Source organism: Rhinolophus sinicus, chromosome 16 (genome assembly GCF_057876585.1).
Source record: "Rhinolophus sinicus isolate RSI-liver-muscle chromosome 16, RSI-T2T, whole genome shotgun sequence".
NCBI lineage: Eukaryota > Metazoa > Chordata > Mammalia > Chiroptera > Rhinolophidae > Rhinolophus > Rhinolophus sinicus.
Genome location: NC_142516.1, coordinates 24,325,530 through 24,339,707, shown reverse-complemented (window position 1 = coordinate 24,339,707; position 14,178 = coordinate 24,325,530). Strand labels below are relative to the sequence as shown.

The 14,178-nt window shown below is 37.0% G+C and overlaps 1 protein-coding gene across 10 annotated transcripts in view; it reads left to right on the top strand.

The window, feature by feature from the left end:
* FKTN (fukutin) overlaps positions 1-13,573 on the top strand; it is a 58,231-nt gene extending 44,658 nt beyond the window's left edge. For 9 of the 10 annotated variants that reach the window (XM_019734205.3, XM_019734201.3, XM_074330787.2 and 6 more), the window contains one exon: positions 7,755-13,573. In XM_019734205.3, coding sequence (XP_019589764.3) covers positions 7,755-7,968 — 214 coding nt within the window. In that variant the 3' untranslated portion in view covers positions 7,969-13,573. The remainder of the gene's footprint in view (positions 1-7,754) is intronic. The other variant, XM_019734206.3, reaches the window with a different exon arrangement.
* The last annotated feature ends 605 nt before the right edge of the window (positions 13,574-14,178 follow it).

Here is a 14,178-nt window from a genome sequence, read left to right as displayed (position 1 = left end):
CTTGTACACAAATGTTTTTAGCAGTCTTATTCATGGTAGCCAAAAAATGGAAACAACCCAAATGCACATCTTATGGTGACCAGATAAACAAATTATGGTATGTTCAAACAGTGGACTAGTACTCAGCAATAGAGAGAAACGAACTACATGGATGAATTTCCAAAACATGCTAAGTGGAAGAAGTCAGATAGGAAGAGTACATACGCTGTAACCGCATTTATTTCATGTTGTGGAACAGGCAAAAACAATCACAAAGGTAACAATATCAGTGAATGCCAGGGGCTGGGGTGGATTGACTGCCAAAGAGCATGGGGAACTTTGGGAAGCAAGATGGTAGAAATGTTCTCTATCTTGATTATTGTAGTGGTTACAAGGTATATGTATTTGTCAAAACTTAAAATGGGTACATTCCATTATATGTAAATTACACCTCAAAAAAGTTGATTTAAAAGGTTAAAAAAGAAAACAAAAATATTTTATGACTTAGAAAACCAATGCTCAGAGAAAAGAGCCCAAGATTATAAGTTGAAACAGGGATACCTGGGTCCAGAAGCCATGAATTTGATCAAGGCAGACCTAATTACAGTGATAAACTTTGAGCCTTTTGTATTTTATTGGACAAACTGGGTAATCTGAAATCTAAAAGAAGCCTTGTGCATTTAGTATCTAATTTGAAATCATAATTTAACCTCCTTTTCCCCTTGTCTATTATTCAAAGGGAAATCCGATAAAAATTGCGTAAGAGAAAGCAAGTACAGCTGGAGTCTGGTTGGTTGGTGATGAGCTGTACGAGTAGATCTAGTTTTTTGGAAGTTACGCACCAGAAATAAAATTGTCCTGAGGCTCTGTCCTCTGGCCGTAAAAGTTTTGCGCAGGCTTTAAATGGGTAGTTTTTGATATGGTTATTCTGCATGTGCGTTCAGGTGTTAAATGATAACCATTCATGCAAGCTTTAATTTGTCTACTCACTGATGATACGGATTTCTTCTTGTTTCTCCTGTGGGACAGATAAACCACTCATTCTGTCCTATGGAGAGTGCATGGCAGAGTTTAAAAGTCAGTAGGATAGACGGAACCACTCAATTTACAGTGAAAGTCAGTGGGAAAATGAGGGCCGATGGGTAGAATTTTACTTTATAAAAGCTGTATATGCTATATATATAGATTATATGTTAGAAGTTTGGGATAGGAGTGGCGTATGGGATCAGCAAAGACCTCAGAGAGACTCCATTCTAACCTAGGTTCTAAAAAGTATGTAAAGCCATTCCTCTTTTACCCATTTAGCTTCTGAATAATTGGTGGTGGAAATGGGAGAGGTTTAATGGAAGAGACAATTAAAAAAAAATACTAGTTAGCTAGCATACTGTAACTTTGGTTTTCAAGAGTTGATTCTAATTCTTAGAAAACTACTTATGGGCAGAATTGTTGTTGATGACTAATAATTAATGTGGCACAATAATTGCTCACTTTGTCACATTCCTTTGCTTAAAACACAGATAACAGGAATATGTCTAAAGACATAGCTAAGCTAAAAGAAACTGAAGTAAATGATGAAGAAGCAGTATTTAAAGAGAATTTCCAAATTTAGGACAGCCAGGCAGGATAAATAATAAATCTATATGTAGATACTTCTTAAGGAAACTATGCTATCAAAACCAAAAAAGTTTACAGGCTACCTGAGAAAATAAATTCACAAAGGAACAGCAAATACACCTCAGCAACGATAGAGACCAGAAGATAATGCAGTAACATCTTCCAAAAGCTGAGGAGGAATAACTGTCAATTTGGAATGTTACGTACACTTAAAACTAATAATCAAGACTGAGGTCAAGATAAAGACATTTACATGTATACAAAGACTGTGAAAGTTTATGTCTTACAGAGCCACACTTAAAGATCTATTAAAGAATCCAGAAGGAAGACATGATATGTATGAAATAATGTTGAACACAAAATTGCATAAAATGTGTCAGTAAATTTGTTAGCCATTGCCTGTTTAAAAAAAAAGACAAATGTTAAAAATAAGTTGAAGGATGTGATTTGCCAAGTGTTCAAGAGTAAAGTATACTAAATTACATGTTTATAAAGAGCGTAGAAATTCTGCATACATTTAGTCTTTATAAGTAAATGTTGTAGTGAAGTATGTATGTTAAAAAATAAACAGTAATTATTACAGACAGTAACTACTAGTAGATAGAAATATTGAAAATTTCCAGACAAACAGAATGAAAGAAAATTTATAAACCTTTATTAATCCAAATGTAGGAAATGTGGGTCAAAGAAAAAGCATGATAAACTGAAAACATATAAAAATAATCACGTAACAACAACAGTCAGCATTGTTATAGCACTTACTATGTATGTGTTAAATACTGCTCAGCACTTTACATATATTTATTCATTCTATGCTAACATCTCTCTGAGGTAGTAGTAGTATCCTCGTTTTATAAAGGAAGAAGTTAGGACACAAAAAGATTGACCAAGGTCACACAATTAATAACTGGTGAAGCCAGGATTTGAGCCCAGGCAGTCTGGCTCTAGAGTTCAAAACACATCCAGATATATAATTTATTACAATAAATGTTAATAGATTAAGCTAACCTGTAAAAAGACATAGTTTATCAAATGGGATAGAAAAACAAAATTTAGTTATAATGCTTGGCAAGAGGCACACCTAAAACAAAATCACACAAAGGTTGAAAATTATAGGGACGGAAAAAATATACCCTGATATTATTAACCAAAGAAAACTGGCACTATATTTAATTTTAGTATCGGGCAAAATAGAATTTTAGCGGGGGAATATTAAAGGATAAAAAGGCCCACTATACAATTTCACAGAGAAACAGCCCACTAAGAAGAAAGTATATTCATGAGCTTGTATGACTCAATATGAGCTTGTATGACAATATGGCCTTTAAATATATAAATCAAAAACTGATGAAATTCTAATGAATATTTGACATGTTCACAATTATGGTAGGAGATTTTCATATACTTTTTAAAACTGCTGATTCAAACAAAGAAGAAATTAGTAAAATTGTTGAAGATATGAACAAAATTAACAGGCTTGATCGACTTGATATTTGTAAAAGTCTTCACCCAACAAATGGTGAATATCCTCTTATATGCTATAAATGGAGCATTTACAGAAGTTGATTTATGTACTACATCATAAAGGCAATCTTAGTAAATTTCAAAGATTAATAAAAAGTGTGTGTGTGTGTGTGTGTGTGTAAAATTCTCCACATTAACAGATTAAAGGGGAAGAACCTACATGATTATGTCAATACGTGGAATACTTGTAGTATGGCACAATGGAATTGAATTTGAAAACAATTAAACGACATCTTTAAAATGTGTGGAAAGTTTAAAATGCCCTCCCTAATAACTAATGAATTTAAAAAGGAAATCATGAGTGAGAATTATAAAATTTTTAGGACTCAAAGATAATGAATGTACTACATATCAAAGCTTGTAGAATGCAGTTAAAAGGATAAAGGTAAAGTGAAGGAAGGAAACCAATAGAAGAAATTAATGAAATAAAACCAATACCAAAGATCAACAAATCCAAATGCTGGTTTTTAAAAAATAAAATCTAGTGAACAGACATTTAGCAATATTGATCAAGAAAATCAGTAAAATTAAAAATAATATTCAATATTCAAACCCAGGATGTTGACTCTTAACCATGTTACACTGATTCTCTCAAAAGTGAAAGCTACAGACCACCTTCAGTCAATAAATGTGGTAATCAGATAAAATGTGAACATGATAAAATTTTCTGGAAAAAACATGTATCAAAATCAACTCAAGAAATTCTAGATAATCTATATTCATTAGAGAAATTGAATTAGTAACCAAAAATACTCCTTTTCCCTTCTTTTCCCTACCAAAAGACGTAGAAAGTTTTACCATGCCTTCACAGATTATTCCCTGTATTATATAGCCTATGTTGGAAAATAGAAAAAAAAAACTGCTTCAAGCAACTCATTTTATGAGACTGATAGCAATATAGGACTTGGACAGTACCCAAAAAATTTTTTTAAGGGAAATTAAAGTCTCAGCACAGATAAAAATATCCTAAGTGAAACAAATGATTAGAATTTTGGAGTGTGTATGTATTAGTATAATTCTCAACATTAAAGGATTAAAATTTTAAAAGGATTTTAAACTATGTGATTGTTTCAGTAGATGACATTAAAAACTTTTGGTAAATTTCCTAATTAATCAAAAAGGAAAAAGGGGGCGGTTTAGTAAACTTGGAATAAAAGGGATCTGGAATTTCTTTAACCTGATAAAGGGACTATACCAAAAACCTACGTTGAGAAATCACATTTAATAGTAAAACTTTAGAAGACTTTCTATTAAAATCAGAAGAAAAAGACGTAAGAATGGTTGCTGTTCCTGCTTCTATAAAGCAGTATACTAGAGGGCTTAAGCACTGGACTAACAAAAGAACAAGAAATTAAGAGTTAAAAGAAGAGACAAAATTGGTAATGAGAATAAACCATTTATGTTGTTTTGTAGGAAATTCTTGTTTAGAAAAAAGGCTCTACTGTTCCAACTTCAGAATTTAATGCAAACTTAGGTTTAAAAATGTCAGCGTCAGTTGTAATTGATGGTTAGCTCACTTAGCCAAGCTAACTAGTAATAATAAAAACAGTGTTTTTCACTTAGTAATTGTGTTTATAGGTTGTATAATTAAACTGATGAAATTACTTTATCCTACCACCAATAAGTAGATTTTAAGCATCTCTGTGAGGGGAGAATTTTACAGACTTTAAGCATCTCTGTGAGGGGAGAAAAATGGTCTACTCCAGCTAACTCTTAATTCTAAGTACTGTTTTATGCAAAAATAAAATGAAGTACAAATGGTATGAAATCGAAAATGATTGAGGGGAATTTTTGTGTGTGTGATAAGATCCCTTGAATTTGTATTCTGATATAGGGTTGCTTAGTCTGAATTTAAATCTTTTCACATTTTAGACTCTATCAGGGCTTTAAAGTACAAACTGCTTAGCTGAACTGAACCTTAGCTTTAAAAGCTAAAGTCACATTACACACCCATGACAGATTATTGGTCATTGTTTATTGGTAACCTGAACAGAGTACATGGTGTGTGCTGTTCTGGGTCCCTCAGCCCTCTTTCCTTCTCCACAATCCCATTTTAAAGTCAGTTTTCACATTTTATGGTTTGTTTATCTTTGCTGGAATTTTCTTTTGGCCGAATGGATTGAAAATTATGTGGTGAAAAGAAAACCACAAAATGTTTAGGGATGTTTCTATTTAGGAACAAAAATTAACATTTGAATTAAATTGTCTTTGATTTATTTTAATATTGTTTATGTATTTTAAATGTTTTGGTTTTGTTCATAAATCTTTTCTTGTTCAAAACATTGCTTTTGTAAAATGGGTAGTATCCTTATTTACCTTCTATCCTGGACCTATGATTTTTCTTTCTTTCACCTCTTTGATGAGACTGTAGAGGCTAATATTTAAAAGAGAAATTTCCTGGCCTGTGTTACTAGATAGACCGTGGTTTTTGCCTCATTTCAACTTCAGTGTGTCAACTTGATAGGATGGGACAGGTGGACATTCTGCTGACCAGCATTTGATGGGGGAGGGTGGAGGCTGGTGATGGATGGATCTGTCTGATGACAAAATAAGCAATTCCATGAATATGAGTGTGCAGAGTAAAAGTGGGACCAGCAGATGGTGGATCTATGCTGTATCTGATTTCTTCCTCAGCTATGAGATTTGCTGTGGCTGACTTTTCACAGAAGCCAGCTGGGATTGTCTATTAGCTGCCAGCACCCATTGGTTTGGGGAGAAGGGACTTGTTGCTTTCTTTAGAATTTGTTCAGCCTCTCATTTTCATGTATGGCTTTATGTTCATCTGGTGGTAAAACATGATATTCAAAAGCAGAACGTATGAAAAGTGACCTTTCCTTGGAGAACATCCCAGTTAGATCTCATTTGCACAATATGATTACACTTTGACATCTGGCTTTTTTCCCCTGTTCCTTTTTTTTTCCTTTAATCCTCTGATATTTTGAATTTCTGTGATATCTGCTGTTGGCACTTCAAATCTCTTTCCTAAAAGTTCTTCCCATGTTGTGAAGAGAAGGAACATTTTTCAGAAAACACCAACACAGGATATAAGGCTATCAGAAAAGCTTAAAATCTCACAAAGCTGATGGTTTGAACTTCCCTTTGTAATATATAAAATTTTACTTACTGATCCAGTGTACTTTTAAGGAACGTTTTGGTTTAATGTCGGAACCTTACCTACTAATTGAGAAAGTTCTGCTATAGATAGATTAAAATTCATTATAACCCATACTCCTTCGGCTGGCTTAGAGATGGTCTTTAGCGTTTTAAATGAAAGGAAGAAGGGCAGGAACTACAGGTGGGTTCAGGTGAGGGATGCAAGCCTGAAAATGCATTTTGAGGTCAGGCTGGCTATATAGTCTGGGGAAGTCAGGTTGTGAAAGAAAAGATTCACCTTCCATGTGTGCTGTTTATTTTAGTGTTCTTTAGTTAAATTCTTTGAGCAGCAGCTTGAATGTGATGAGGATTTAATGATATGTGAACTGTTTTTAAAAAGAACGTTTGGGGCTGAGAGCAGAGATTTTAAAAGTGTAGATGGTTAAAAAAAAAAAAAGGCAGAGCAGGAAGAAGGTGGTTGTTGAAGTACAGTGCATCGAAACATTGGATGTGTATTCCTGCATTTGAAAAGGGGGTAGGGTGTGAAGCTTTACTTAAAAAGCCAAGTTAATGGGTCCTACCTACCATGTTCACGTATTGTGGTATGAGATTCTCACTACAGTATGAGGGAGGAATTTCTAGGAGTTAGAGAAATACCCTGGTGGACCCTGGGAATTTCTCCTTAAGCTATCTAAGCTGAGTAGGTTATCAAGCCACCTGGGACCACAGTGAAACCCAGGGCACAGAAATTAACATGGCCTATTACAAAGGCACAAGCATTTGTGATGCCCTTGTTGGAGAATGTCGTATTGCTAGGATTGATTCAGGTTCTCTGGCTGACTAGGAGTTTCGTTTCCTTTGTCACTGCTGCTGCACGTGCCTCCCTCCATGTACTAAGAATTGCACGTATTAGAAATGTAGTCAATATTTATATGCTTGTTGGTTCACCCAAGGAATGGCCACAGCCAAATCCAAGCACTGCCCCAGGATTCTCCAAACTCTGTCATTTTCCTCCCTCTTTTGGCAGCTTTTTGCTTTGACTTCATTCTCAGACAGGCTCTCTTGGCTAATAGCAAAAATAGCCACCAGCAGTGCTCAGCTTCTATCCTAGCAGCTTAGAAATCTCAGCAAAAAAAAAAAAGATACCTCTTCCCCCCTCCCTCCCCAGTCGTTCCAACATAAATGCCAAAGCTGACTTTCATTTGCCCAATTTGTGTACACTCCTATCCCTGACCCAGTCACTAAAATTTTCTGTTTAGTCCTGGGTCTTTTCTACCCATCTCTGGAACCTAGGAGTGGGTTAGCCCTCCTGAATCACAGGGACTGGGAATAGAGGAGGGAAATGGGGGTGCTATTAACATTAGAAGAGGAAAGGGGTGCCGGACAATTGGAAACAATAAAATGTCCACATTATCTAGCCTCAAATCTATTTAATGGGAGGGGACTGTCTTTCAGCCAGGAGTTCACCAACAGCTGGGTTCCTTGGCTAACATGTCCAATGTTGAAGCCTAACTCCTCTCCACATTGCCTTTGTTTTGCCACAGATACCTGTTTCCCAAGTTCACGCTGTGCTGGACTGAGTTTGTAGACATGAAGGTTCATGTGCCCTGTGAAACCATCGAGTACATTGAAGCCAACTATGGTAAGACCTGGAGGATTCCCGTGAAGACGTGGGACTGGAAACGCTCTCCCCCCAACGTGCAGCCCAATGGGGTCTGGCCTGTTTCGGAGTGGGATGAGGTTATCCAGTTATACTGAGACAGCGGGTTGAAACAGTAGAATTCCCCTCCTGAAAACCAGACGGATAACTATTTGAAAAGATATATGTCTATTTGTCAAACATAAGTAGGAGCCAAAGAAAAATGACAAGTTTGAAGACACAGAAAGAGTCCTAAGTCCTGAACCGTCTGATTTAATTCTCTCCCTTTACATTTATTAAGGAGTCTCCATGTGCCAGGTACAGTTGCTAGTTCAGAGTGGCGAGCAGAGATGAATGAGATAGATGCCTGCCTCTTTCCCCCTCCCTTTGGCAAGCACCCCAATTTTCCTTTGAGGGAAACACCTTCACCCTTTGAAGAGCTCGTATAGAATCTGATATGTTCTGTAAGTGCTTTCAAAATGTTAGTGTTTGGAGTACAAGATGGGCTTACCAGGTGAAATTAAGTTCGAATATACTAGTTAAAAAGAATTAACTGTTCCTGTTCTCAGCACTTAAGCTTGTACATTAGTGCTACTTTTAAGGTGTGGAGTCTGCGTTAATAAGCAGGTGATCAAACTTTAGGTGGCATTAAGCAGTGATGCTAGCAGATTCCTTTTATTAGTACCGTGATGTGGAATTGATTTAGAGCATCATCCTATAAGAGAATGAGAGCTTATGTCTGGCCTTGTCAAGGATACCTAAATTTCCTTATACTTCTATTTTTATATTTGAAGTGAATAGAAACCTTATGTTTGTGTAATGCTTAAATTACTGGCCATTGTGAGCATATTTTCCCTGACTTTTGATAGCACTTGTTGACAAATCATTCAAGAGAAACCTGCCCACAAACATGACTTTGAAAGGGTTGTCATTTCATAAAACTTATTTTCCTTGTTTCATTCTCATCCATCTGTTGAGTAAAAATATGAGCTACTCATGGACATTTAATATTTTCGTATTTATAATCCTTGCCCTCCCTATTTTAATGTTAACACTAACATATCAATAGAAATACCTCTGATTTTTCTAAGTGTACTCTTCAATGTATTCATTCATTAATTACAGCTCCCCATCTTTCATTTATAGGCCTATAAACCAGTTTAAATGGTATGTAAGCCTACCTATTCCGTTTTGTCTTCAATACTACAACAAGTCTTCAAAATGAAGATAAATGGCAACCCTGGCAACTGTGCCCCACCCAACCTCATACTGTTAGTAAAGTTTGCATCTGTTCTTGTTGTTCTATCTGAATATCACTGGGGCAAGAACTCAGACTTCCCTACTTTATCAAGTATAACACATTCTGAAACCCTCCATTTTCCTTTTTCCTCACAAGACACATCCCTGAGTGGGCTGGGATGGCCTGTCTCCCCCATCTCTTCATGAATCATTTTAATTGTATATTCCAAGTGAAAAGTAAAGGGATATATAGGCACAATAAGCACTTCTCTCTCTCTCTCTCTCTCTCTCTCTCTCTCTCTCTCTCTCTCTCTCTCTCTGACTCTCAAAGGAATCTAAATGTTACATTTTATCTAGACTGTTTAGGACTACTTTCTGGAACAGACTGGCAGATTTTCCTCTAAGACTAGAGAATATCAGGAGTGTCACAAATGGAAACCAGAAGGTCTGAGGAAAGGGGCTGACAGAATTTTCTTAAAACAAAGTTAGGGTAGTAAGGTGATTATCAGAGGAGAAGAGGTGGGGGGAAGATGGAGAGGGTAAAGGGGGTCAAATATACAGTGATGGAAGACTTTGGATGGTGAGCACACAGTCGAATATACAGATGTTGTATTATAAAGTTGTATACCTGAAACATATAATATTATTAACCAGTTACTCCAATAAATTTAATTTGAAAAGAAAAAAAAAACAGTTGGGGAAAGTAACCTACAGCCACTCCACTCCAAATTTTAAATACAATGAAAACTTTTTTTGATAAATGGTAACCAATGACCTTTCTCTCCTAGGGTGAACTTTCAATGCCATAATCGTTGGGTCTTTTCATAAGTAACGTAATTGGGTTTTCAGGGACCTTTATAGATTACCAGGAAATTTGTCCCCAAATGACAAGCCATTGTAATTACCTTTCTCTTTGCTAGAAAATCAGCCCGTGGAAATCATACCCAAATTCTAAATAGCTGGCCCTAATTTTATTTTTCATGGTTGAAAAAATATAACAGATAATGTAATAACAGTGTTCCTGGGCAAAATCCACCATGCTTAGTGAGGACCGTTTGCTTGTACACAGCATCTAGAAGTGTATACACTCCACATTTCTGACCATCTCTAATTGGGACTCCCACTGTTTGCTAGGGGTCTTACCCATCCCTGGTTAGCTTATTTCTCTTTTATCTGTCCCTGGAACCCAAGGTCTTGAAGTGTTCAAAATCTAAGATGGCTTGACCCCATCGACAGAGGTTCCCATCCTGCCCTCCAGAGGTTCTACATCCTGCAGGAATTCCTTTCTTGACTGTCTTCTGGTGTCCCCGGCTTCAGCTTTTTGGGTCCTGCCCTAACTTTGGGGGAATGAAAGCTTTTCCCCAGATTCTGAAGTCCGGGCTCACCTCTCATACAGATTCAGCCGTATTTCAGCCTGTGCTGCTTCACAGTTGAATTCTGCTGAGTGTCCGGAAACCTTGGGTCAGGTAGATCTACCATCAGCAAGCACCTCATCAGGTCATTTTTCTTTCCTCACCTGAGTATTCCAACAATAATCCTCCTAATCCGACCACTTTTAGGTCCAGTTTGCCTGGATTACTAGGAGAAAACCTCTCATATTAAGATTGGCAGGATTTACAACTGGTAGCCACTCAGTCCTTCTCTCAGCAGGGAGCACTTAGCCTTCTCTCCTCTCCTGCAGCTAGTGACGTCCGGCCCTAGAATAAAACTGCGGTTCCCAAAGTTGAGCATCCCTAAGAAGCCCAGCAGTGGGACAGCAGGTTTCAACCTTGATTCTTAGCTACAAACCCCAAAAAATGACCACTAGATGGCAGAATGTCTGCCACCATCCCCCCAGAAATTCTAACACTCTTGTTTTATAGCTAAATAAATAGGCCCAGAAAGGAGTGATTTGAGCACGACAGACCTGAGGCTAAAACTCAGGAATGCCATGACCTCTGGCCCCGGGCCTGTTTCCCTGCATTGCAGCACAGCGTCTTAACCCTGCTTTAGGTGCTTGACCATGAGTCATCCAGTGCCTCAGTTGGATTATGTTTCAGGGTATTGCTGCCATTCCCCACTGACTATCTCCCTGCCAGATGGAGAGCCTCAGGTGACAAAGAGGTCAAGGAGGAGGGTTTCCTTCTTGTCCAAAATTCTTAGTCTGTCTTTTACCTTTATCTGAAAAATGCCTTAGCTTCATAAGGTGAAATAGTCCATGTCTGGGGACATTAGCCTTAGGTCATGTCATTCTTAATATCCAGGAGTACCTGGTTTTCAAGATGCTACATTACTCCTCTACTTCCGCAGTAAACATTAGCATCAATCTGCTAAGTTTCCATTTCTGAAGAGTCCCTCCTCTTCCTCTTTATTGATATTCTCTTACGGGTACAAGTAGTTGAAAACAGACTGTGCTCATTCCTTTTTTCCTTTGCGACCCCAAACCATTGTTTCTAGTCTTACACAGCTATCACACTTCGAATGACACACAGGACAGAGAGGTGAGAGATGGTACATAGGAAAGCAGGGGGTTATAGATTGGGGACCACAGCGGCATCTGGGAAACACACTTGTGATGAATTTCCTAAATCCCAGCCAAAAACCTCACCCAGTGTCACAAGCTTAAGGCTGCCAATGTTTCTAAGTCTCCCCCTAGTTTCACCTTTATGAAAATGAACAGTTCTTTTATCCTCAATGTTATAAATCCCCAGGGGAAATTTCCCCTCAAAATCTAGTCAGGGAAAGTGCCACATTTCCACCTTGTAACACATAATCATCATTTGAAACAACTTTAAAGCATGGAAAAACTCCAGTTCTTGACCCGTCAAAAGAATTTCTCTGAAGAAATATCCTGCAGCTATTTCTTTTTCCTCCTTCTCTTTCTTTGTCGTTAAGACTGGGCTAGGTAACCTCTCACATCTCACTAAGGAAAGGCAGCATGTTGGCATAAAAAGACCATAAACTTTTGAATTAGGCCTGAATTTAGATCCAAGCTTCATCATATGGGATTTGTGGTACAGGACCTCTCAGCCTTAATTTTCATGAGTGATTTGGGGAAATGATGCGGACTTCTAAGGGCTTTTAGTTGGGATTAAATGAAATATAAAGTGCTGAGGATCAGACCCACACATAGTAAGTACTCAAAAAATATTCTGTTTTCTACTCCCAAGTCCTTTTCTAATTATTCTTCAAATGGGATTTTAAAAACTGTGGTTCAGGGCACAGTTCTTACTCAGAAGGCTGCATGACTGAATCTGCTTAGAAAAAATTTTTTTCATTGTATCAAGGTATGAAAGGGCAAATTGGATGGTTTTTGAATTCAGAGACTTAACCAAGTTGTCTCCTTATCTAAATAGAACTTGTATTTTCATTGTATTGGTCAAGCTGTTGTCTCCAGGATCTTCTTATCCTATCCCATATGTTACCTAGTTCTTGATTCCAAGCAATTCATTCTCTGTACTTCCCTAGGTTTGGTGTGTGCTCTGGGCTTTTTTTTCAGTATTCTACCTTTTTATAGAGGTAAACCCTCCCCTCCTCATTAGTAAATCTCTGCCCAGCCAAAAACAGATGTAAGTCATGATGTGAGAGGAAAAGAATTTAGAATACTTAATTTCATTTAGTTGTCTGTGCTGAATGCCTATATCAGTATTAATAAAGGATAATTGAAAGTACTCATTTCCATCGACTTCCCCCACATTTGTTCCTGTGTCTCAATGAGGCAAGAATCAAGGGTATGTGATGCTATTTTCAACTGCTCTGCATCAGACTAAAATTCTGTTAGGTTGGTGCAAAAGTAATTGTGGTTCAAAAGGTATAAAATTGCAAAAACTGCAATTACTTTTGCACCAACATAATAAATATAGGGCATAAGTCAAACAGCCAATACAGTGAGTGGTGTTAGCTTTTGAACAGGACCAGTGCTGAAGTAGGCATGCATAAATTTTTCTAATGAGAAATCTCTGCTTCTATAGTCTCAGAACTTCTAGCTTAAAATGCCCCCCTTGCAATCTCCCAACCCACCCAACCCAATGCAGATTATACAGGAACACATTAACCAGCCAAGCAGCTATATATTTATGATCAGCTCTCACAGCGGAGTTGAGAGGGAGTATTAGGAGAATTCGAAGTACTGTATTTTATTCTATAAAACAATTATACTGTCTCATGCATCATTTCCTTAAAAAATTATAAGACTTTACAGCATTCTGATGACTCATTTACAGCATGGGAAACATTTCATGTGTTTGTTCAATGAAAATGATATGTAGGTATTTGTGTGTCCGTTCCACTTCATAACCAGCAAAACATGCATGTGATTTTCTAAACAAAGTGTTATTTTAAACATGAGTAAATTTTCGTGTATGCTTACCAGTTTACTTGGTTTTATCTTCGGGTACAAATAGTTTGTGGTACTACTGAAAATACCTTTAATATTATTACTTTGATCAGAATTTGTAATATATAATCCAGTTTGTGATGATGAATAAAATTTTTCTAATCTCTTGAGATACTTTGTGCTTATTTTTGAAGTTTGCAGTAGAAATAACAGCCACTAACATTTATAAGCAATCTGGTAAAATAGTAATCTTGTCACTGGTACAATAGTTCTAAAATTCAATTCTGTAAATCCAAGAGTTCTCAGTGATAAAGCTTACCGGTCACAGACCATCAGGAAGACACCCATAATCAAAGAAAGTTAGGTTTATTAGCTTGTTATAGCAAGAGAGGACACCCAGCATGGGGAACTATAATATTTTCAAGAAGAAAGAAATAGAAAGGCCTTTTATAGGATTTGAATTAAAGTCAGAATTGTGAAGAGTAGCTACAGCAGAGTGGAAATAACACAGGCTATGAAGTGAAAAGTCCTAGTCTGCCGAATCCAACAATGTCTAAAAAAGATTTACACACCATGACCAAGTGGGATTTATTCCAATTATATATGGCCTGGTTCAGCATTCAAAAAAATCAACAAACATGAGACACTACATGTTCTCCCTGTAAAATTGGGAACAAGGTAAGGATACCTGTTCTCACTACCTGTATTCAACATAACCCTGGAAGTTCTCACCACTGCAATAAGGCAAGAAAAATTTTCAAAAACATACAGATTG